The sequence below is a fragment of the Drosophila sulfurigaster genome, chromosome X (genome assembly GCF_023558435.1).
Source record: "Drosophila sulfurigaster albostrigata strain 15112-1811.04 chromosome X, ASM2355843v2, whole genome shotgun sequence".
NCBI lineage: Eukaryota > Metazoa > Arthropoda > Insecta > Diptera > Drosophilidae > Drosophila > Drosophila sulfurigaster.
In genome coordinates this window covers 16,947,715-16,973,698 of record NC_084885.1, presented here as the reverse complement: position 1 = coordinate 16,973,698, position 25,984 = coordinate 16,947,715, and the positions used below count along the sequence as shown (strand labels likewise).

General features: G+C 38.8%; 2 protein-coding genes and 1 long non-coding RNA gene across 4 annotated transcripts; 1 reads left to right on the top strand and 2 right to left on the bottom strand.

Moving 5' to 3' along the window:
• Positions 1 to 3,845: 3,845 nt before the first annotated feature.
• Positions 3,846 to 6,913, bottom strand: LOC133848217 (uncharacterized). Its single transcript, XR_009895241.1, has 2 exons — positions 4,573 to 6,913; positions 3,846 to 4,504 (listed from the first exon to the last, which is right to left on the bottom strand). It is a non-coding gene; the product is annotated as an uncharacterized LOC133848217 (long non-coding RNA).
• A 1,995-nt stretch (positions 6,914 to 8,908) lies between these two features.
• Positions 8,909 to 12,689, bottom strand: LOC133849460 (hexokinase type 2). The gene has a single exon (XM_062285562.1). It carries the CDS (start codon positions 12,253 to 12,255, stop codon positions 10,630 to 10,632), a length of 1,626 nt encoding a protein of 541 aa, XP_062141546.1. The 5' UTR covers positions 12,256 to 12,689; the 3' UTR covers positions 8,909 to 10,629.
• A 5,564-nt stretch (positions 12,690 to 18,253) lies between these two features.
• LOC133849459 (lysophosphatidylcholine acyltransferase) lies at positions 18,254 to 24,212 on the top strand. 2 transcript variants are annotated; one of them, XM_062285561.1, is made up of 9 exons: positions 18,254 to 18,388; positions 18,505 to 18,838; positions 21,405 to 21,550; positions 21,667 to 22,152; positions 22,227 to 22,364; positions 22,427 to 22,703; positions 22,774 to 22,875; positions 22,956 to 23,097; positions 23,171 to 24,212. In XM_062285561.1, the coding sequence occupies exons 2-9, from the start codon at positions 18,557 to 18,559 to the stop codon at positions 23,281 to 23,283; spliced, it is 1,686 nt and encodes a 561-aa protein (XP_062141545.1). In that variant the 5' UTR covers positions 18,254 to 18,388; positions 18,505 to 18,556; the 3' UTR covers positions 23,284 to 24,212. The 2 variants fall into 2 exon arrangements, with proteins under 2 accessions (XP_062141545.1, XP_062141544.1); XM_062285560.1 differs by having other exon boundaries at positions 18,333 to 18,838.
• Positions 24,213 to 25,984: the final 1,772 nt, after the last annotated feature.

Genomic DNA, 25,984 nt, shown 5'->3' with positions numbered 1-25,984 from the left:
GAGTAAGTGTTAATGTAGAAATGTCTGATTAAGTTGTTGCCATTTATTTATAGTTGATGGCTATTACTCAGCACAGTAATTGCGTAATGCAAGTCAGCACACACACACACACACACACACACACATTGACATCGCTCTCGCTCTCAATCTGAACTTGAAATTGAAAGCAATTACAGCATTCAGCAGAGTCGACGCATTATCTCAATCTAGCTTGCCCGTCTGTCTGTCCGTCCATCCGTCTGACTGTCTGTCCATTTGTCCGCTGCTCTTTGAACCGCTTTAAATGAGTGCAATGGAATTGCATTCGTAGACAATAACAATAACAAATAATAATAAATAATAACAATATAAATAGTTGCGAAATGACAAACCCAAAACAATTTCGCTGAATGAATGGACGGAACAGTCTATAAACAATGATAACCCCTCATTGACACAGCACACACTCACACACACACACACACACATATACATATATATACATGCACACTCATACATTTACATAAGTAATGCAAAAGTACCTCTCGAGTACCGGGCATATTGAACTACTTAATGACCTCCACTTAGACTTGGACTCTGACTTTTATAGCGCTACAAACAAATAAAACAGCATTTAGCTCACGTTTACCTTAAGGTTAGGTCAGTTTTCGAACTACAGCAAAGTTTAGCTGATATTGCGCTATTTCAGTTTCACTTTTTGAGCTTCAATAAAAAATTGTAAATTAATTGAAAGTAGGATTTTGATTAGCGAGGTAATCTCATAATAAAGATACAGTTGTAATTTCTTGCAAATAAATTATACTGAAGAAATATTACTGAAATAAATCAAGTACTTGAAACTTGATTTTAAAAAGTATTTTTTAAGTACATATATATTCAGTATCGAGTTCTTAAATTAATACTATTCAAGGATTAAAATGACAAAATAATCATAAAATATCTAATACTTGGGAATATTCATATGAAATTTAAATCAAAAACATTTCAATATCACATTTTCATCTTTAATTCTGGAATTTATTCAAAAAAGTAAGTAAGTAATTTTTTCCAAATCTGTGTTAAAAACTATTTCCTGGTATAAGAAATGAATTAAGTTGTATGAAATTAATACTGTTTGAGATTTAAGATAAGAAAATAAAGGTAAAATACTTAACATAGGCTTGATTTTAAACAAAATTTATTAAGTAGTTTGAAGATTAAAATGACAAAATAAATATTAAATTGCTTAATTTTTGTGAATCACTCGAATTCTCCTTTATAATTATCTTGCCTTTCAAAAATATTTAAGTATAAAATTGTAATCTTGAATTTGAATTTAGGAATTCCGGAATCTATTCCTAAAAGTGAGTTTGGAATAGTTCAACTGTGTTAAAAACTACTTCCTGCTATAAGAAAATAATTTATTTAGGTTAAAAATACTTAATATGACAAAATAAAGGTCAAATACTTGATTTAAGCTAAAGAGTCCGCGAATCACTCGAATTTTAATTTATAATTATCTTCACATTCAAAAATATTGAAATATGAAATTTTAATCTTGAATTTGAATTTAGGAATTTCGGAATTTATTCCTAAAAGTAAGTTAGGAATAGTTCTACTACGTTATAAACTATTTCTTGGTATAAGGAATTAATTTCGTTGGGTTTTCTTGACATTAGGCTTGTGGTTAGCGCATAAAGCCAGAACTAATGTGCCCTTAAGTATGGTGCACTACGTGTCATACGTATTCGAAATGCAGAAACGTGATCTATTCCATGTGGGTCTCAGTGACACTTTTCGTGGTTATCGGGCCAAATGAGCTTGTTGTTTGTTATTATTGCTTGCTTTGTCATTGCCACTGTCATTGTTGTTGCTCTTGCTGTTTGTTGTTTGCCATTATGGTGGATATTTGCGTTCTTCTTTATATATTTGTGTTTTTGTTTATTAATAGATCGCTGGCAAAGGTGTATAATTTATGCGGCAAGTAATCGCAGTTAGATAGTTTTGTTTTTCTTCTCATTCTTCTCTCTCTCTCTCTCTCTCTTTCTCTAGTTAGATCGTATTTCATTTGCAACAATTGTCGGGGGAACTACACAGATCACAGAAATCATGTGAATTTCTGACTAAAGGGGGGAAAACACTGGTCAGCCACATCTCAAGCGTCGTCAATTGATTCAAGTGTCTCGCTGTTATAATAATAAAATTGTATGCCATGCCCATTAATTGAAAGACATTTGTTTTTTCCTTTTTTTTATGTTTTTTGGGCACTCGCCACTCACCAACCACTTGGTGGGTAGTTCAAGGCGGTTCCCTCCGCTCTAGATTTGCTCCACTTGCGACGCTTTAATTGTTTCGTATTCGTAGCGAAGCAATTGGTGACTTCTTAAACGATTCAATGTGAATGACATTGCGTGTTCATCATTCATCACAATCAGCATCTATTGTGGCCCTGATCTTGTAACATCTTTCTTTCCCTTTCTCTCTCTTGATCTCTCTTACAGCGACGCGTCGATAGTTTATCGACTATCGACTATCGGCTAATGAACCGTTGCGAGATGAATAACCTTCTGTAATAGTTCCCTGACAATTAGTCGTCTATCACTTAGAGCACTCATTAAATGAATAGATTTGACAACTGTCAAGTGAATTTCAGTCTAGTGCTGAGAAAATTCTCAATAGCTCATCAACATCAATCTAGTACATCGTTCGCTTAATGACAGCTGATTATTTCTTATCGCCCGTTGCGAGATCTGAACGACAAAAAAAAGAGTTTTGTTTGAGTCATATTTCAGAAATTTTAATATCAGCTGTTTTCCCCTGCAAAGGCAATAAAATCATTTGAGAGTAATTAATTTTGTGCTCGTAAAACACTAGTTTATGTTATAGTGCCGCACTCATATCACAATCAGTTGACGTCTGTTCGTTTTATTTTCGCTTGTCTCATTATGGATCTGATACCAGTTGAATATAATTAACTGACTCTAAGCGCAAAAATCACGTGACATTAATACAAACATTTCTTTGTAAGACACAAAATGCTACTTTAATCCAAATTAATAACAATTCTTCACAACATGAATCCAATAAATTCCCGTTTCAACAAATTGGATTCAGTTTAGAGAAGCGTATTCTGAATTCGGATTATTTTTCTCGATTTTGCTTTCGTCTGCTTTTTACTTTTCTCAGTTAATTGCGGAAAATAATTGAAATGTGGTTAAAATGCGATAAAAACAGTGAGAAAAGCAGAGAGAAAAAAACTCGTTAACAATTTGTGCAATATTTGTATTAATTGCAAAATTTTGCATGAGGCACAGCACGAACTACAAAAACAATATGGACGCTGACGTCGATGTCAACGGCGACGCCAGCTGAGGCAGCGGCAGCGGCAGCGGCAGCGGCAGCGCATTACCTCCATTGAACATTAAAAACAGCTCACAATCTAATTTGACAATAAAAATGTTTCCATATTATAAAAAAAAAAATGTACAACAAAAAAAAAAGCACGCCAAATTATTTTGCAGTTGTGTGTAATAAAATAATAACGGCAATCAGTCAAAAAAACAACAACAACAACAGCAACAACAACAATGAGGAAACAGCGTCGTAGCTTTGATCTCCGTCGCAGAGTTCGACTGATGTTGCCGTTGATACCCTGTGCACGCGTCTGACGTGTCCAACTTTCGCATCACATCTCTATTAGTCACATGACAAATTGATCTGTATAATCCCATCGTTAAGTGGATTAATTTAAATCAACTCTAGAATTGACCGCAGGGTATTTACCAGTCTCTTCGCTTATCAGTTTCTTGATTCGTTTTTGTTGTTAGTTTTTGGCAAGCACTTGCGACCCGGTGGCCAATTTGAAACGCGCCTAATTGTGGCTGCCGACAGTCCGCATGATTGTTTATCTCTAATTAGTAGCGCTTACCTTTTTTTTAGCTGTCTGCTTTGTTTTTTGGCCCGTCATGCACCGATTATAACTATTTTTGCTTTGTCCTAATGATCATTCTTCACTCACTCCAAACTTAAGCATTTCGTTTTGTGTTTAGTTTATCTTTTTTGCGCAGTTAAGTCTATTACAAAAAAACAAATAGCAAATGCCTTTTCAATATGTATATTTTATCTATTTAATTTGATTGCTAATAGAAGTGCTACTGCAAAATATGGCGATAAGATTCCTTATCGATAATATCAATTGGTGCACAACGCGCCTATTAGTAATGTGTGTGCATTACTTACTACACATATTTTTGAATAGTCCAGCCCGACATTAAGTGCTGATACGCTCGATATATTTTATATGGGGATTATGATGTCAGTAAAGTCTGTTACAACAGCAGTTCAGCATATTGAACTGGTTCGCAATGTGAATGGCAAATTGCAATTCCGCACAATAAACTAGTCCGCAATGCAAATTCACTACTGGGTATTTTGCAATGCCCTTGCGTCTGCGTCTCTCTCTCTCTCTTCCACTCTTCTTAATCTACTGTTGATATCTCACTATTTCGGCGACATTTTTGTTTGGCTGCAACAGGTGAAACAAATAAAAGAGATTCGAAAACAAGTTTAGCGATCAAACACACACACACATACACGGATTAATAGTTCGCAATTAGTTTTGGCTTGTTGCTGATATTTGTTGTGATTGCAATTTGCGTTGTCTGCATCCGTCGCGTGGTTGGGAAATAGACAACAAAAGCAAATTGCGCCAGTTGCGCTGACTGCACACATTTTTTTTTCCATTCGATCACTTGAGATGTTGTTCTTGTCATTGCCTTTGCTTTTGCCATTGTCTTTGTTTTTGCATTTGCTGTGACTGCAGCTGACACTCACATGATTCGTTTACGTTTTCACACTTTCGAAATTGCATTTAGCATTTGCATAACCCCAGCGTCGAAGTGAAGATAAACAGTGCAAGAGAGCGACCCCGTCCAAGGAGAGAAGAGTGAGAGAACGAACGAGAGAGCGAAAGCGGACATGGCTGCCAATAGCAAAAATTTGCATGCTGCCAGCTGTTATTGTCGTTTGCCGCAGCGTTGCCAGACATTCGGTCACAAGCAAAACTAATTAGAATAATCACGCAGCAAATAAATTGGTTGATCAACAACATCATCAACATTAGATCGATTTGAATATCAAAAATATGCAATATTTAGCTACATATGTAGTTTACTAAACGCCCTCTTACTCCGGCAAGTGGGCGTGTCTGTCGCTTTGTCGCCCTTCGTCTATCGCAAAATTTCTACACTCAATTCGCCGCGTTCTTCTCGCGACGTTTCTACGCTAATTGCGTATTTTGTTTTCATATTTATGCTGGCTGAGCTGAGCAAAAGAAAACTGAAAGATGCTCGAGCAAAATAGCGATAGTGCTCTTTAAATTTAGATATTTATTTATAATACGTTTTGTGCGTCTTTTTTTTCGGTTCCACAGGCCAAACAAAAACAAAAACCAAATGCGAAACAACACACAAAGCATATTTGCTAAATTGCCGCTAAATTAACTCAAGATCATCACACTAAAAAGAATATGTATAAGAAGGAAAATGAAAACAACAAAATAACAAATTGTCAAAGTATTTTCTGATAAATTACTTGTAGTTTTCACGCCCCCCTAACGCCCTCCTTCCCCATTGACGCAAGTGGCCCAGCTGAGGATTATATATAGTACGTATGTACGATGGTATTATATGATAGATGGGATATTCTTGTGGATTACTTGACATTAGGTATATAGTTTATTAAGGGGGTCTTTTCGTTCATCTTTTTAACAACACGCAAATATCTGATAAAGCTTTATGACAATTTTTGCGCGTCTTCAGATTGCCTCTTCTTGTTTCGCACGAGTTGCGCGTTTCTGGAATGACTTTAATTCATTTCTAATTCGACATTATAAATTAAAGTTTAATAAAAATCGTTGTCACAAATATTAAATATACGCAGTGTTGGCAAAGCAACTGTTATATATTCAATCTCAATACGTTTGAATAACGTTTTCCTAAATAATAAAAGTAAAATTTAAAGAAAAAACAAAATGTATCCCTAGCTTGAGGCTTTTGTGTAAAATATTACGTATACGTAACGTTTTCTCCAAGTCGTATAGTTTATCAACAGTTTTCGTTTTCAATTATTAGAACACTTTACATAGCTGCGCTTGTTTGGCAAAATTAAGTGTACGCTTAAGCCACTTGAGTATTTATCATTGCGCTATTGCGCATTTCTTTTTGGTTGCAATGCATATCAAGTATACGCCGCTTAGCGCACGCTCACTTTTACTTGCACTCTCCGTTTGTTTTGTATTAGCTTTGGTGTGGTGTGGTGTGGTGTCGTTTGGTCAGCTCAATCATATTGGATGAATAACAATAAATGCTGCTGCTCGCCCCAGAGACGGGTCACAAGTTTCAGCCCCAAGTCGACGTATTGCAAATTTGCATTTGAATTTTTTTCATTTTCTTATTGCGTTTGATATTCAAATGAAACGTGAGCTGTGCAGCGCTGTATTTGTAAGTCGCGTCTATAAGGCATGCCAAATGCATAACATATATAAACTCGTAGTATGAATTATATTATATATGTGCCTGTTGTTGTGGTGGCAAATCCAGAAACTGTGTCGTTTCTTGTCTGGGGGAATTTACATGTGGCTGGCAATTTTAAAAACAACTTTCGCGCTACTTGCGAAAGTTCCCAACTCAGCACGATCCCTTGCTCTCTCTCTATCTATCTCTCTCTCTCTTTTTGTCTCTTTGTTCTATCTTGTAGAAAACGCAAATCAAAAAACAATAAATCAATCTATTTGAACAGACGTCTCTAACAAGTAAAAAACAAAGCCACAATCGCATCATGATCGACCACAAGATACCCGGTTAGTCAAATATTTATTGTAAAGCTTAATTGAGCTATTTATGAGCCTCAGAATGAAGTATTGTAAATAAATATTCGTTGTTGAACATTTTTATACCCGCTACCCATAGGGTAGAAGGGTATTATAACTTTGTGCCAGCAGGAAATGTATGTAACAGGTAGAACGAGGCATCTCCGATCCTATAAAGTATATATATTCTTGATCAGCGTCAACAGCCGAGACGATCTAGCCATGTCCGTCCGTCCGTATGAAACACTGGATCTCATAGACTATAAAAGATAGAGCTATAATTTTTTTTCGACAGCATTTGTTATGTTTGCACGCAGATCAAGTTTGTTTCAAATTTTGCCACGCCCACTTCCCCGAAAATAAAAAAAAAACGAATAACAAGTGTAATTTAAAAGTTAGAGTTGCGAATTTTAGTATATACAATAATAACTATAGTAGTTATGATTCCTGAAAATTTGGTTGCTATCTGATCGCAAAATTGTCGAAGTTATTAAAGAAATACTTTTGTATGGGCAAAAACGCCTACTTACTAGAGGTCTTAGTTGCTTTGGCTAATAATCTGGTATATTGTGCCGTCTATGGTATATTTTGAATGCGGCACTATATTGATATACCACATATGCCATTCGGTATATTTTTAGTATTTTTGCAATATATTCGGTATATTTTGAGAAAAATACCGCAAAATATATTTTTTTTATTCAAAATGGGTAGCAGGTATCTCACAGTCGAGTACACTCGACTGTAGCTTTCTTACTTGTTGTATTTTCGATTAGCCTCATGTTGAAATAGATTTTTCTACTTTCGCGTTGCGGATATAGAAATTGTAATGGGCGTAATGCCGGCCCATAATGGGCGGGGCAGCATCAAAGCAGCAGCAGCTACCGCATTTGTTGTGATCGTAAGTAAGCTGCAATTCGAATGCGTCAAGCGATGCGAATTGAATCATTTTCAATTGAATTGGACCACAAAATTGACTCACGAGTCGATTGAAAAGCTACAGTTACAGTTGTTGTTGCTCTGTTGATTTGTGTCTGGGTGTTTAATTGCTTTTATATGCTAGTTTAATAAACAAAAAGAAACGCTTTAATTGTCGCCGTTACTATTCCTGTCATTGGCTTTCAATTGCCGTCTGGAGACGTCATTCGATTCTGTGAATAGATCGCATCACACGATCGTTACATCACGAGTGCGCAGTTATAATACATATAATACCCATCACTTATATCTCTCGATTCCCTACCTCCCTACCTCCCTTCCTCTTCCTCCCTCTGCAATTTAATAACTTTCGTTGCATCGGTTTTTGTTTCGTTTCTTCTGCTTTTATTGGTTTTTTTGTGTTTTCTTTTGTTTTTTTTTTTTTTTTGAATCGTTTTCATTTTCGAAATCATTTGAAATTGTTCTGTTATGTTTATTTTTACCTTTTTCTTTTTTGGTATTTGGTTTTAAGTCATTTTCAGTGTGTGTGACTTAAACATAAAGTTCAACTTGTTCAGCTTCAGTTTTTGTGGGTCTGCGATCTCAAGATCATCGTGATCACCGTGATCTTTATCAATTTGTTTAGTGTCTTGCATTGTTTAACTAAGTCGGTTAAGTTTATCCATCCATGGCTTAGTTTATTTTACATTTTCATGACGCAAAAAAAAAAAGTTAGAAACAATTTTTGCTCGATTAATTAAATTCTCTTCACTTCTTCGTCAACGCTTTGCTAATTTTCTTAATTTCTTTTAATGTTTCTTTTGTTTTTATATTAAAAATACATGACAAAAAAATTGATTATATACTTTGATTTTTGTTTTCTTTGCTTTCAATATTTGTTTTGTTTTTTTGTTTCCTTTGGAGTGTTTGTTTTCAACATGCAATGCGTCGCCTGCGCGCAGTTGCTAAACAAAGTTGCTACAGCAAAAGAAGGAGTAACCCAAAAGGAACTACATACGGACTACTGAACTGAAAAAGATACTGAAAAGGGAAGGGAACAAAAGAAGTACGCTTGCAGCTAGCAGGAGGAAAAAATGATCCAATTGTGTTTCAATTTTATTTGCTGTGTTTGTGTTTTGCTTGTTTTTGGTTTTTTCCATTCTTTTTTGTTGTTCATTTTCATTATCATTTTGTTTTTTTATTTTTCTTAAATTTGTTTATGTGTGTGTTCGTAAACATACATATGTAAGGTTGTCTCGTATAATTAGGACTCTCTCGGGGACCGTTGTTACTCATCCTTCGAATAACATTTAAAACTACATAATAATTAAGCACTAAACTAGGCATATAACTCACATGTGCATACATCATTTCGAAACAATATAAAAACAATTGTTTAGCTGCTTAAACGTTAGTAACAAAAAAAAAAATGTTTCGCATAAGAAAAACAATAAACAATAGACAGAGATATAGACAGAGACACAGAGAGAGAGAGTGAGTGTGAAAGAAAAGTAAAGCTCGACATTATAATCAATATAGTGGCTAACAAGCTTTTATACTATCATATAACGTTTCACAATATATATATGTATTTATATATAATATTATTATATATACTATAAACATTTACAATTACAACAAAAACACACACACACACACTTTCATCATCTTTGCTGTGTTGTTGTCTTTGTGTTTTTTTTTCCTTTTTAAGTATTTCATAATTTTAGTATTTCTTTGCATTTGCTTTTCGTTCTTTTCGTTATTTTTTACTTTGATTTAGTTAAGTTTACGTTTCTCATTAACAATGTGCGCGATTCTTTGCTCTCTAGTTAGTTGTCTTGTCGTCCTGGGCTTAGGATATGATGATGATGATGCTTGTAGCACAGTATAACACTTTTTTTTTTGCTGTTGTTGTTGTTGGTGGTGGCGCACGAAAGTGCGCTACACGGTTTTTTTCCATTCATGCTCCTAAATTATGTGAATACCAATTCGTAATCGAAAAATTCATTTAACTTGTTTTGTTTTTGCTCTTAAGTTGGTTTTTTTTTTGCTTTTTTTTGTAGATTTAATAACAAATTTGCATACTCGCATATCGTATGTGTAAGTGTGTGTAATTTGTATGTCTGTGTAAAATATATATGTATGTATGTTTAATGTATATGTATAATATATTAACAATTTCGGTTTCTTTTTGTTGTTTTCTTCTTTTTTTGTTGTTTGTTTCTATCGCGAGAATCGCTTGAAATTTAACCAATTAAATTAAGCATGCAAATAATTTAATTTATTGAAATTAAAGAATAGAGCAACAATGACAGATTGAGTGGGGAAAAGAAAAAGTGGGGGAAGAACGGGGCAAAACAGAAAGTGAAAACAAAGAGAAAAACAAACAGATTGAGAAAGAGAGAGAGAGAGAGTGAAAAAAAACACAATTGCTAAAGTAGACATTTTAAGTTACATATATATATATATATGATTTTCTTCATCTTCTTTAACATTTTCCTCGCTTTTGTTTTTTTGTTTATCGTTTTATCTAAAAACTTGCCTAATATTAAATACTAATAAGAAGCGCGCTGCGTTGGCGCCACCTGGCGGCGGCTGTGGCTGGGAGTGTGGAGTAGTTGTTTTTTTTGTTTTTGGGTGGGGGTAGTTGGGGTGGGTGGTAGATGATGGAACGCCACGAGCAGCGCAGCGGCCACAAAGGAAACTAACTCATTTTCTTCTCGCATTCGAATTGCATTTCGAACTCAATTGATTGGTTGTTGTTGTTGTTGTGTTGTTGTTGCTATTGTGGTTAGCAACTGCGACGCTGATTCCGATTCCGATTCTGATAGCGATAACGATTAACGATATTGCCACAATATCGTTTACTTGCTATTGAGTACATCCTCTCGACAGGCCACCGCAGCCACCAGCGCCGCTCCACGTCCCGAACCATCCTCGGACAACATCAGATCGAACGTGATGCCCGGCTTGATCAGCTGCGTAATCTTCTCGACCATCAGATTGTGGAACTTGGGATGGAAACGATAGACACTGCCATCGACGCCCACCGTCACATGCGGCTCATCCATCTTGTTGATCAGCGTGGCAATGCCCGCGGACACCAGATGCGCCGCCCGCTTCGAGACGCACTCGCAGATGTAGCGAACGTTGGCGCAATCGCCATCGGTGGCATTCGACAGGCCCAACTCCTCGAGCACCAGGCGACAGTTGGTGAAATTGCCGGGCTCATCGGCCTCGATTTCGCTCACATATTTGGTAAAGAAGAGGCCACGAGTGAAGAGCACCTCGGAGCCCTGGCCATTGAAGAGGATGCCGGACTGTGTCATCTTGGCGAGCACCAGGCGCACCAGTTCGCCCATATACATGCCCGAGATCATTTTCTCGAACGTCTGCTTGCCGGGATTGATGCTGTGACTATCGATATCCTTATCGAATTCGGTGCGGACAAAATCGAGGGCTCCGTTATCACCGAACGCGCCCCACTCCGTATTGATGAGGACATGGGGCTTGCCATTGCCGCTGCCATCGAAGAGTTCGGCATCCTCGACACGCTCCACATAGCACGCATTCGAACCGGTGCCCACAATCAGTCCGATCTTGCAGTGATGATTCTTCCAGGCGCAACTCATCAGCGTGCCCGTCGTATCGTTGAGTATGGCACAGACATCGATCTGGACATCGCCACGACGGGCGATGGCATCCTTCAGCAGCTGGACAACGTCCTCGTTGACAACGCCAGCACAATCGAATCCCTTGGTCCAGGTCTCCAGCAATCCCTTGGTCAGACCCAATTGGCGCAGCGGGAATGAGAAGGTAAAGCCCAAGGGCAAACGTTCCGCATACACATTGTGTTCGGCCATAAAATTGGACAAGCATTCGGCAATGTGATCGAACAGCTGTATTCCCGATCCGATCATAATGTGCTGCGGTATCGCATAGATGCGCGACTCCATTTGGAAGTCGTTGTTCTCCTGCAGATGGATGAGCAGCACACGGAAATTGGTGCCGCCCAAATCGAGGGCCAGGAACTTGCCGCGCTCATTGCCATTGGGCAGATCCTGCACGTAGGTGACAAAGCACTTCACATTCGCCTTGGGGTGTGTGTCCTTGGCAAGGCCGCGACGCAGCTCGTGCAATATGCGATAGGTTAGCTCCTGCATTTGCTCATCGGAGAGCAACAGCTGCTGACATAACTCGTACACCATTTTCTTTTTGTCCGCTGCACTTGCCGATGTTTGTATTTGAAATGCATTTGCATTTGTCGCTGTCGCCGTCGCAGTCGCAGCCGCCGCTGCATTTGTCGTTTTATTCGCCGCATTCGCCGCACTCGCCGCAGTCGCCGCCGTTACCGTTGACTGCTGCACTCTTCTCACATTGTCCGTCTCATCTTTGCTGTGGCCATTGAGCTTTGTGGCGGCGGCGAGTCCATTCGTATTTATAGACACGTTGCGCATCGCGCCATTCAGCTGCTGCTGCTCTTGGTCCATTTCGTTGCAGTTTTAGTTTTAGTTTTAGTTGCTGCAGTTGTAGTTGTACTTGTACTTGCCACAGTCACAGAAACCGAAACAGAAAAAAAATATATACAATACTCTTTATGCTTATTTATTTACTACTTTTGCTTTTGGCTTTGCACACGCGCGTTTAGTTCGCGTTTTTCTTTTTTTTGCTTTTTTGCTTTTCGAGTTTTGTGCGCGTCTTTTATTGTCTCTTTGTTTTATTTGATTTTATTTACCGTGTTGCGTTTTTAGTTTAGTTCGACTTCCGATTCACACAAGTTGTGTTTTTTTTTTCTCTTGTTAGCCTTTTGCTTAATAATTTTTTGTGTTGCTTTATTTTGTATTTTGTATCGGCCGCTTTTTAGTTTTTGTCCGCTGCACGCGTCCACCGCTGTGAAACGTTGTTACGGAATTATTCTCCATGTGAAGCTTTGCCAGTTGGTTTGCCAGCGAGTTGAGCGCGCGCTGCTGCCGTTGGCGTCGCTGCTGCTGTCGGCGTCGGTGCGTCTCTCTCTCTGTGTGTGATTGTGTGGCCGCGTCGTGTACTTTGAAGGAACCTTGAAGGTCAAAATTGACAATTCATATTGGAGCGGGCAACTGTTTCTGCTGGGCCTGCGTTCAAGATACAATTTTCTACATATTCATACACATTGCAAAGCCTGTATACGTACTTATGTACATACATATGTGTGTGTGCAAGCGCCACTCGAGCAGCCAAAACTGACAGACACAGAGAGAGAGAGCGAGCAAGTGAGTGAACAGAAGAGAGTAAAAGAGCGTATTTTTTGGTGAATGGATGACGCGGGCACCGTTGCTGCCAACCGATAGACACAGAGAGAGAGTGAGTGAGAGAGAGGAAGGTAGAGAATGTGGTTAGTGGAGAGTGAGAGCATATTTGAAAAGAGGCGGTCAGGTGTGCGTGTTTTGCGATTGCCTTTGGCTTTTTTGCCATCGTCAGCAGCAAAGCTATGGATGGATGGATATTGTGGAATCGTTCAATACCCTGAGTCGAGCTATTGAGAGTATAAAATTCTTTGTTAGCACTGTCTGCACAATTAACTAATTCATGGTCATATCAATTCTGAATGGTAATTGGTAGAAGCATATTCAAATGTCGTCATAGGCTGTTCGATTCTTGGTGTCTTTCAGTGGCCCTTGCACGCAATGCCAGTTGTTGGCGTCTATGTATGTATGTATGTATGTATTCGTGTGCTGGCGTATAACAGTTTACTCTCAGTTTACATATCGGGAACAAGTTTGCGTAGCTGTTCTCGTGAATGTGTGAGTTCGAGTCTACGCGATTGGCATACAATTTTTGTTGTTGGCGGTGCCTGTTTTTGGCGTTCATGGGGCTCGTCTCGCATTTTTCAGTCGCTGCCTCTATCACCGCCGCTGCTGCTGCTGGTGGTTGGCCTCCCTCCCATTGCAAGTGCACATGTATGTATGTATATTGTTCGTGTACATACAACATTCAGACGTGTGCGCACACATGAAAGCAGCAGTAGTGGTAAAAATATCGATGTATGTAGTTGTGCTTGTATTTTACGTGCCGTCGCCGACGTGCGCTCTCCATCAGCAGCAGCAGCAACAACAACTCAGACAAAGGCATCGCCTGACCGATTTGCAACTCCCCGCAAGCCTCTCTCCTCTTAGCACACTCACTTGACGCTGTCGCCTTGCTCACTTTACCAATTTAAAGGAAGTTCCAACTTCTCAATACCGTATTAATAAATATGCATGCATATGTATATAGTTGTATGTGCTTCACAAGTGTTTCTTAGAATTGGTTTGTTTATAGACGACGACGAATGTGTCATACATACTTACATACATATGTATGTACATACGTATGTATGTGTTTTGCTAATTGGTGTTCACAATGTGGACTGCACATTAAAATCTACAGAACACATTTACATAGTATGTATGCTACTACACACTCATCATGCAATTTCATGCATGATAGTTGTTGTTGCTGCTGCTGGCCAAAGAGGCTCGTCTTTTTGCTTTTTGCAGTTGCACTCGCATTATTTCGCCATCTTGTTTCTCTTTTGCACAATTTACTCGCAATGGCCTAAGTTGTGAATGTGTCTGCATATGTGAGTATGTGTGTGCACGTGTGAAAGTGCAAATATGTACATATGTATGTATGTATGCATGCAATTGTATGGACTTAAGAGACTTCGGCTTAAAATTGTGTCAAATTCAATGGCGGTTTGCTAAGAGAGTTGTACAGGCAAACTCACTTACATTTATGTATGTACATACATATGTATGTATGTATGTAAGTACTATATGTACTGTATTTATGTGTAGTGTTTTTATCGTGCAGCTGGAAATTCAATTTGCTTGGCAATCAGCTAACTAACTTATTGAGTTATTCAGGTATTCTGTCGGGCCCACATGTTTGTGCATGCATAGGTATGTGTGCATAAGTGTATGCATGTTTGTGTATTTGTGTATGTGAGGACAAGTTAGCAGCAGAGACACCTCCACCTCCAATACCGCACGTGTCTTTTTTCCACTTTTTTTTTTTACTGCTGCTGCTGCCGTAAACAAAACAATTCAAAACAACATTTCACACACACATGCATACAAACTAACATAACGGTGTAAACCTAGTTGACGTAACCCGGCATTCCCCGTGTTTCGGCCAATAAACAGAAGACAAACTTCAAAATAAATAAATTATAATTAAAATATATAAAATCTGACTTTTTGTATCGTACATCATTATAATCTTTTTTAAGTAATTAATAAATTATTTTAAGTTAAATATACATATAAAAATTGGATATATGATTGTTTTTCATCAACACAAAATTTCATACTTAAAGTTGAGACTGTATAATCCGTTTAAGAGCATGGATAATTTTATTTGCAGCACAATCAGCTGAGGCAGCCTATCAAGAATGTAACTAAGACCTGTGCAAAGTTTCCATTGCTTATCTCTCACAAACAAAGTTAAGTTAAATTTGGGCTTTGAAGTACAAATAGAATTTGAGTACAGTGATGCCTCGCTTCAACTGCACTGTGTGTTAACAAATATCAATTTAATCACTTTTGGTGCAATCGTAGCAACTGTTCTATACAAGTTTTGCACTGCTTGCGAAAATGCTGTTATACTACGCGACGGCTTCTTTTGCGAGCGATCACTGTTATACAGAGGGCATGGGATAATTAGATTTTTGCTGTTGACATTTAGCATAACACAGAACGAGAGAGAGTGAGAGAGGGCAGCAGGCAGTGGGAGAGAGAACGTAAGCCTGAGAGAGCCCACAGAGTTATGCTCTTGGCAGCTGCTGCTGATGTAGTTGTTGTTGCTACTCCAATCCTTATCGGCATTGAAACGTTCAATTTTTAAATGTACACATACATGGGAAACTAATGTGTTATCTGCTCAACGGAAACTGCCTAGTAGGAAAAAAAATGGAAAACACCAAACGAGACTTTTCGATAGCGACATTTTGGTGGGCGTCGTCGGCATCGCCGTCTGCGTCGTTGTCGTCTGCGGCGCTTGACCTGCTGGACGGTCTATGGTCCAAATATTTATGTAATTTATGGTGGTCATTGTACTTATAATATTGTATTGGGAACAAGCACGAGACGTGATACGTGATACGCGAGACTTTCTAATCAGCAATGCTTTCAAGTGCAGCATACATATGTACATACATATTATAAATAAATAAATATCAGTCGCTGCCACGCCCCCGTGAGTTGAGTTGTCTGAATGAGTCAGCGGTTAGTTCTCGTTCCCGTTCGCAGAGGGCAGCAAAGGTATGCAGCATTAATGTGGTAATTGCCAGCGATAATGATGAAATCCTGTTTTACCAGTTCGAGATCAAGTGGTTCCGTGAACCAGCTGAGCACGGACCCAACCTTAAAACTTGAACAGTTCACGGAACCACTCAAGAGTAAACCACCTACACAAGCACGCACTCATGCACACGTATGCCAACACGTGCGCTTACCCAGAAATTATGTTTGTGTGTGTGTGTGTGTTTGTGTGCGTCTAAATTTAGAGACGCGTCTTTTCCTTATTCCAATTTCAATACTGCGACGTCAGCTTACAACATACAGCTGCAACCTTGCTGCTCTTGCTGCTGTCCGCAATTGGGAATCCAGATTTGGGGGCTCGCCCCGTTGTACACACACACACACACACACACAGATATGTGTACATGTGAATGTATGTGTAGAGGTTGGTCGCGTTGCTTTTGCGCTTGCTCATCGTCCGTCAGCTTTTGCATAGTATACGAAAGTATGTGTGTGTGCGAGTGAGCCAAGTATACATACAGAATAATTGATTTTGTTATTGTCGTGTATGCACGCTCTCTTATTACAAAGTTCTTCTGCTGCTGCTGCTGCTGCTTTTACTGTTGTGTGGGGGCCACGCGCAAAGCCTGCTGTGACGTCAATGATGATGACGTCGAACGCGAGTGTGAGCAGAGCAGACCGAGGACAGTGAGAGAGGGAGAGAGGGTAGAGCAGAGCAGAGACAGTCCAGGGGTCAATGCAATGCGGCAGCTAATGGAAATTTTGCTGCGAATGTTGCGTATACGCCTGTTTGGCGCATTAGCCAAAATATAATAAAAAATAAAAAAAAAGAAAATCAAATCACAAAGGCCTTCGCTCACGAAACAAAAGCCATTAATTATACAATTTTCACATTTTTGGCAACTTAAATAATTTCACGTGACGCTCACTGGCTGCTGCGTCGCCCACGTTCGGCACCAACAAAAAAATTGTTGTTAAAAACTGTCGCACAAGCCACAAATCATTAGAGCAAAATAATAAAAACGAGAGAAAAAAAAAACAAAAAACGGACTAACGATAAAAATAAAAAGCAGCCAAAAAATGCTAAAACTATAAAAAAATTCACAGAATTTTTATGTACCAGCTTTTTTTTTATTAAAAATATATTATGTATGCTTATTCGCCAAATTGTTTGTTGAGCAGCCTTGAATACGTTTTCCGCTGGCTGACCGCTAATAAAAGCGGACAAAAGGGGCGTGGCCAGCAGTCAGACTGATTACAGATATCGCTTAACGAGCATTCCCATCAATTACTCATCATTTCGCATTTCGCATAGCGAATTCGTCGCTTTTGCCGGCCATTGAGCTAATTTCACTTTAAACATACACACACACACACATGCATATGTGGGGTATAACAGCTCGTCCCTTTTTGGTGTGATGCCAACTCCGCGATTGCATCAGCCTTTAAACTTCGGCAAGGTCAAATGCACGCGTCGCGTATAACAGTAACAGTTCTGCTATGCGGCGGCAGCGGCAACGGCATCGGCGACGTCAACAGCTGCGCGCACGCCTCTCGACCCGCCCACCAATCAGATGTAGTAGGTGCCGATGAAGAGTATTCTGCAAATAGCGCGATAATAAAAACTCGTTTGTCATGCGATAGCGTCAAACTGGTTAGTTTACATTTTGCTTTTTTTTTGTATTTTCAAGCAGCAGACAGCAATACCAAAAGCAAAAACAAAAATAATGAAAAGAAAAATAGCCATGTGCAAAGCAAGTATTTGAGCTCAGCATAATAAGTATGCATGAATGTGTGTGTATACAACAGCTCGCCTTGGCAACATTAGAAGGCGCGTTTGAAAATTTGGACAGCACGTTTCAAGCACATGTGCGTCAAGCCGACCTAGTCGTTGGGTGCCATGAACTGCTGCTACCGCTTCTGCTACTGCCTGTGGCTGTGGCTGACAAGCATGTGACTAGACAGTATCGTATGCCACACAACATAATAATTATGCGCATTTGACACATGCACTTTACACTTGTACACACACCAAATGTATTTAAAAATTTCAACAAACTCCAGCTTTGACATACTTATTTGCACATTCAAACAAAAAGGGTGCTTCGTGCTCTGCATTCAAATGCGCGCCGCCTACTGTTGATGTTGCCAGATAGCTGAATATTTTTGAAGCTGTCGTACTGTTTAAGTGGCAACATCGTTAGGAATTTTTTCAGAATGTAATCGTAGTATCGGCGCGGCATGCGTTATCGATAATAATATAGTTTTACACAGCACTATTTGAGTTGTTAACCAGCACTCGCGCAATTCGCTGGCTACGCAAAAAAGAAACGGAAGAGCGGGCGTGAGTACTTGTTGTTTTTCATATTTTTTTTTTTTTGCGCCACACGCCTAACTAAGCACACAGAAAAAAGTGAAAAAGCAAACGCAAATAAATAATTAGTGCAAACTGTTAAATAGAAACAGAAGTGAATTGTGTCAGTGAGTGGAGTGTGTTCTCCGTGTGTGTGAAATGACAACGTCTTCAATTAAACGACGTCGGTCGCCACACGATGCCAGGGCATCGAACGATGTTGGTGATGGCCTCAACAACGACAATGAGACCAACAACGACAACAATGCCACCAGCGTGTTGACCACCGTCGGCGATGCCAACAACAGCATTGCCATCAACAGCAACAACAGCCTGGGAAAACGGGACTCTGAGGAAGATAGCTGGGCATCCAAGGGATACAGTTATATCAATCCATTTGTGCATCGCATACAAATCGACAGTCACATTGATGTGGCCAAGGTGAGTACTTCTATCCCTCCCTCCTCCCAATGCCTCATCGTTTCACGTTCACTGTTCTTTCATTCATGCAAAAACAGTTCAAACACAGCTGTATCATAGTGTGGGAAGCAATGAGCAATATACCCACAAAACGGTAGACGTGTGAAAAGGGGGGCGGGGTTGCTAAACGGTTCGCTCGTGTGAATAGCTTTGTTTTTGTTCTTATCAATGTGTGTGTGACCCACACTCACAGAGATTTCAAGTGCAGCACATACATATACAAACATCTGCCTATTTGTGCATGTGTGTGTGAGACGATGTCGATAACTCTTTGCGTGTTACACATTCTTTCTTTGATTTACTTGCCTCTCTTATGCTTTTATCTGCGTCGCCGCTGCCGCTGCCAACGTCGCTCTGTTAACGACGTCAGCGAAAACGTCGCCACAAAACAAAAACCAAAAAGAAGCAAAGCAGCGAGAATCGTATGATTTTCTTGTTGTCTTATTGTTGTTGCTTTCTTTCGTTGCCGGTTCTTTGGCGCTTTTGTTGCCATGTAGTTATAGTTGTAGTTGCTTTTACTTGCCCACTTATGTATGTATGTGTATGTGTTGTTGCTTTGCAGATTTTTGCCTATGTGTGTGTGTGTGTGTGTTAGCAAAACCTGTGCTATGTGGTGTGTTCCCATTCCAAAGTACAGCATGCAGGCGCTCTTAAGTGTTGCCCCCATTAAGCTTCTCCTGTACATACCCACGGCCCTCTCTCCCTCCTCCCCTGTCATCTATCAGCACTTACTATGATTATAATCGTGCAAAACGTTTTACACACGTTCCACTCACTCTCCACTATAATTGCCAGCATAATGTGGCACTGTCCATCCCCCTTCCTCCCACGCGCACACAGCACACGTTGCTCTATTATCGATAGGCGATAGATATTCATACAGACAAACAGACACACACACACACTTATACAGTAGCACGCCATTTGGCAGCTGAGCGGAACCGAAACAACAAACACACACAAACAGCAGTTAAATCGATCATGTGAACCACATTGTATTATTTAGGGTTTGCGGGGAGAGGAAGGCACGAATATTGAGCACTAGATGAAATTAATCTAAATTTAGATCTAGCTACGGTTGAATAATTTATTTGTGGCATGACCCTTACACAGTAATTAATTAGCATTCGCAAATTTTGCAAAAGATCGCCGTCCATTTGAGAGGGAGAGTGAAAGTGTCAGACAAAAAGAGAGAGAAAGTAAATGCACACAGTGTTAACTCGCCGATTATCAGTAGCCATTAAAAAGTAATACCTTTGAAAAGTGAAGTGAGTCCAGTTCCACAATTCACTTCCAAGTATTTGTGATGACCTAGTACACTCGATTGATTGCGATTTGCGTTTTGTGTTTTGAGGTGAGTCAGAGATTGCGCCTTTTCAACAATATGCAATCAGCCAAATCTCGGAGGCTAAATACTTGAAACTAGTTTTAACTCGCTTCATTTGCCTTCAATCACTGAATCAAGGTCGAGGAGGCAGCACAAACACACACACACACACACATGGATACACACACACTAGCATACGCAACTCTTTGTCATTCAATGACATGCTCATTTGTATACAACAACAATTGCAAATAAAGATGCAAATACAAACGCAAATACAAACACAAAGGCAAATGCAAGAGCAAAAGCAAATACAAATACATAATGTATGCACATACACATATACAGCGGAAACAAAAGCTTTTACGTTAATTCGTGTGTTTCGTTTGCCTTGCAGATTTTGAAATATTTGCAATATTTATGAAGATTTCTACCACATTTCACAAACATTTTGAAATAGCTAAATATTTGTATTTAGTAAACTGTCTGAAGATTTCTTGAGTTTTGTAATTATCTTTTTTTAAGGATTTACGAACCTTAGCATATTTAAATTTAACGAATTTATCACTTAATGAAAATAAAGTCATCATCACTTACAGGAAATTTAAACTCTTAAAATAGTTGTTTACGTTGTTGGGGAAAGAATTACTTATTATATGTTTTTGGGTACTCCATTAGTCACTATAATAATGAATATATCATGAATTAGGTATGAAAATGAATCATCTTGAATGAATTTAAATGAAGAATTAGTACTAAACTTATGCCGATTCCAAATGAATTCCTAGAACTTGTTTTGTTGTTTCCAAATTATGCGTATATTACGTCTACGTATATCTAGAATTTCAAGGTCAAATTAATGACCTCGGTCAAACAGCAATTGATTGAATAAATTTTTACCGTTGAATTCTTTAAGTTGGATGGCATAGTAACTACGACTAGAGGCGGGTCTTCTAATGTTTGTTTATTTTCATTTCGAAATAATACAATTCAATTGTGGATTTGGAATTTCAAAGTTCAGAAAACGATTGACGTGTTATCAATATTATGCGCTTCCCTCTTGACTCAACGGCCGATAAGAAACAAGGCGGAAAGCGACATTTATACTACACGCGGCGTACATATAGACCCCATATATAATACTACGTCTGGCACGACACAAATATATATAATATATGTATACGAAAATTTTGTTTGCAGATCTACGTGCTGACTGTGCTTCTTCTGCCCATACGCGTGGTGGGATGTGTGCTCTCATTGCTCTCGGCCTGGATGTTCGCTTGCATTGGCCTCTATGGCATGTCACTGGAGGAATTGCAGGCAAGGCCACTCACCGGCTGGCGTAGGTAAGTGCATTCAGTCCAATATAAGCACTCCTTTCAACACACAGTTCAAAGGGAAAGAGCTACGAGGCTACAATTTCTACGCTGTAGTTAATGAATTCTTTTTTTGTAACTGACAGGAATGTGCAATACTTGACGGCGCGTGCGATGCGCATGGTTTACACATCTGGCTCCTTTCACTACATCAGTTTCAAAGGCACTCCAGCTAGCGCCAAGGAGGCACCCGTTTTGGTTGTGGCACCGCACTCCTCGTACGTTGATTCCATACTCGTTGTGGCTGGTCATCCGCCATCGATTGTTGCGAAGCGGGAGACGGCAGATATTCCGTTGCTGGGACGCATCATCAACTATGCCCAGCCCATCTATGTGCAGCGTGAGGATCCCAATTCGAGGCAGAATACCATACGGCAAATTGTTGATCGCACACGCTCCGAAGAGGATTGGCCACAGGTTGTTATCTTTGCCGAGGGCACTTGCACCAATCGCACGGCATTGATTAAATTCAAACCGGGCGCTTTTTACCCCGGTGTGCCAGTGCAACCCGTTTTGCTGCGCTATCCCAACAAATACGACACGTTCACCTGGACCTGGGATGGACCAGGAGTGTAAGTTTTCAAATAACCCTGAACCTTGAGTGAACAATGCAATTAACTCTTGCTTTCTTCCCGTTCCCGTTCAGGTTGCGTCTACTTTGGTTGACAATGACACAGTTCTATAATCGTTGCGAAATTGAATATTTGCCTGTTTACACGCCCTCGCCCGCCGAAGTGGCAGACGCTAATCTCTATGCCCATAATGTGCGCGAAGTGATGGCCAAGTGAGTGTTTGATTGATCGATTACACCTAATGAGAATGCTCATTTACCAATTGTTTTTGTAGAGCTTTGGAAGTTCCCACATCGGACTATTCGTTTGAGGATGTTATCGTTATGAGTCGCGCCCGTGAAATGAAAATTCCCTTTCCTGGCGATATTGTGGAAATTGAGCATACTCTGGATTCGCTTGGCCTGTTGGATAGCAAGCGTGACACGGAATTGTGCGAGAGCTTCCTGTCATTGGACAACACAGAAAAACTGGACATACTCACATTTGCTGAATTGCTGCAAATCGATCTCAAGAATCCACAACTTCACAAGCTGTTTGCGTTATTGGATCACGTAAGTTACAGGCAGCAGTTAAATTCGTTTTTCAATTTCCAATTAAAAATAACAATTATTTTTTTTGTAGCGTGCAAAGGGCACTGTGAGTTTAAAGAGTTTTCTGCTCTGCTCCCTGTTTTGCAAATTGAAGAACTGCGATATTATTACATTTTTGCGAGCGTTGGTCAATGTGAGTTTGCTAATTGCAATTTGTTTTTGTATTACGACACCACTTTATATATATTTTTTGTTTTATTGCACTTTATATAGTTATACAGTCCGAACAGTCAGCAAATTGAGCGTGAGAATTTTATACGATTGCTGCGGCATGCTGGCGGCAAGCTGAATGAGCAAAAGGCACAGACGCTCTACTATGCGTTGGACACTGCCAACGTGGGCCACATCTCATTTGGTAAGCCATCGAATTTGCATTTGATTTTGAGCAGTTCTCATTAATGTGTCTTTCGTTGATTATCGTGTTCCAGATACATTTGCGCAGTATACGGAAAAGCAGACAAGCTACAAGTTTCTCTATCACAAGTCGGAGCATATACGAAGACCAAAGAGCAACAATTCTGTCAAGGCGACAGCCAACTGAGCGAATACAGATGAGAAATGCATTTTGGAGGCTGCAAAAGAAATACTTATTAGCTGGTTCTATAGTTATTTAGTTGGCTGTGCCATAGGCAGAAAAACTATTACCAGCAGAATGGCGACAACATCAGTGAGTTATAGAGAGAGAGACAGAGAGAGAGAGAGAGAGAGAGAGAGAGAAAGAGCGAAATAGCGAGAGAGAGAGAGAGAGAGAGAGAGAGCGAGTTTAACGTAGTACGTTGCGGAACGTAAGCAAAAGTCAAAAATTCAAGATAAGCAGAAAGTTCAATTGTAAACTATATACATACATATTTACCTATATATATTTTGTAATAATATTTAATTTATTTATTGTGTACGTGTTCGTTGCCAACTGTAATTAGATTTGTTAAGCTTAAGACAGGTCGAAATACAAAGTAAGTGCTGAATGCCGAATGCAAAATGCTCAATTGAATGATATAAACACACATTTGACCTGTCTGCACATTCATTTAATTAACCCTTATGTGTACTTGTACTTTAATATTTTAACACAAGTCATTTCATTATTGTGATTCAATGTTTAAGCATATACACTCATGTATCCTAACTATCTATCGCGATGTATCTTTAGCAGAACTAAACCAAACCAAGCCAAAACACTGAACAGACTTGTATTCCAAACCCTATTGTATTCCCCTCAATGCTATATACACTGCACATACTACATACTCTTGTCCACACTCAGCCAGTGAATAGAAACCGAGGTGAATGCCAAAAATAGAATGAATGCCTCCCTCCACTTATGCTACAGCCGCCTGTTTATGGTATTTCCAATTGCCATCAAATTATGTATAAGTACTTCTAAATACTTCTTGTGCATTTGTAACTTGTAACACCAAGACACCAAAAACCAAAAAAATCATAGACTTTCGGGCAACTATAAGCACCCCATGGTAAATCCCGACTTTAAAGAAATAAAACTTACAAACTTTAGCTGTACTTAAGCAATCCATAGACTTATGCATAGATACAGAATTAGTTGGCATCAGTAGCAGCAATATCAATATCACACACACACAACTTAGCATACACTATTACACCCGACACACACACACTTGCATAGATACTTTATCTTTTATTTAGCAGAATATATTTTGTAAACTATCTAAAATTTCAATACGCAGCTTTTATGCTATTTTCTATTATAATTTGACTCAATGTCTGTCAATTCTTTATTTGTTGTATTAATCATGTGCAAGCAAATTGATATTTATATTTACATTAAGTACTCTTGATTTGTATGCAATCAAGTTGATATATATTTTAATTTCTTTTAGTTGAGTACTATAACATGAATTACTATATTGTAAATATTTACGTGTATGAAAATGGAATTTGCCTCTTAATAGATTACGCAACTCCAATAGTTTTATATTTACATTTGAACTAAGCTTAAAGAAAATACAAAGATATGTACATCTATATATATATAAAATTGTTTGTCTCACTCTTTGATTAGGCTAAGGGAAATGTGCTGTGAATAACTTTTTGTTGCATACTTTGGGGCTGTACCGATTTGAATTATCCGTATTTTGGCTATAACTCGGCAGGATCTGCATGGATCTTGAAAGGACCTTTATTTATGTGCTCTCACATGCCAAGACTATCGATTGGCATTCAAGGATTTTTAGGAAAAAAATAGAAAATTCATCGAAAATTTCTCAAAGGGGGTACCATGTAAAAATTATCCTGAATTCAAATATTCCGCCGTAACTTCGGCATTTTAAGGACGATTTTGATGTCCTTTTCCAGATCGATAGATATTGATGTAAAGATACCGAATATATAAGAATATCCTTGAAAGTCCTTCAAATTGCTGAGAAAAAAGGATTTTTTCGTATATATAAAATTAACTATATCTCCGGAGTCCTTGGCAGGATCAAGATGAAATTAGTATCGAACAGTTTATTTTTAATAGGGCTATCAACTGGCCAAAGGACATTCGAATTGTCCTTTTAGTTTCTGAGATATTTCGAATTTTGAGTTTTTGTCGATTTTCCCACCGCCCTGAAGACGAAATTTTACAAGTGTTGGATTCTTAGATGACCCCACATTTTTTTGATGCCGATCGATAGATTTTGGGCCCACAAATCGAATGCAACAAGTCCTGCCAAAATGCGTAAGGATATGCCTGAGAAAGGATCAATTTTCTGTTTTGCATATATTAAAACAAGTGCAGTTAAATAATTTTTGTAGCATACTTTTAGGCTGCGTCATCATCATCATCGTTTTACCTGTTGCTCGATAGTTATGGATGTTCAGCAAATACAAAATCTTTTTGAAGACAAACAACCAACTTTATTTCTATTTTATCTTATTTATTTCAAAGAAAGCATTTTAAGGAATTTGTTGATGCACTTAAAGAACAACTTCGTTGAAATAGAAGATTGGCTGGCTGATAAATACACTGCAGGTTTGACCTGAATGAGTTATCCCTAATATGTGTTATGGTACTTTATTGCTGTATTGGTTCAACTACTTAATAATATATATATGTATATATCAAATATATGTATGTATGTATATAATATACCTAACAATGTTTGTGTACGGATAACTTAGTGCTTTTATTTTGACCAGATCTTCCCAAATATATCTTTTAATTGAATATTACAGCAATGTGGCAACTGAATGCAATTGAATGGAGGATTAGTTTTTATCAA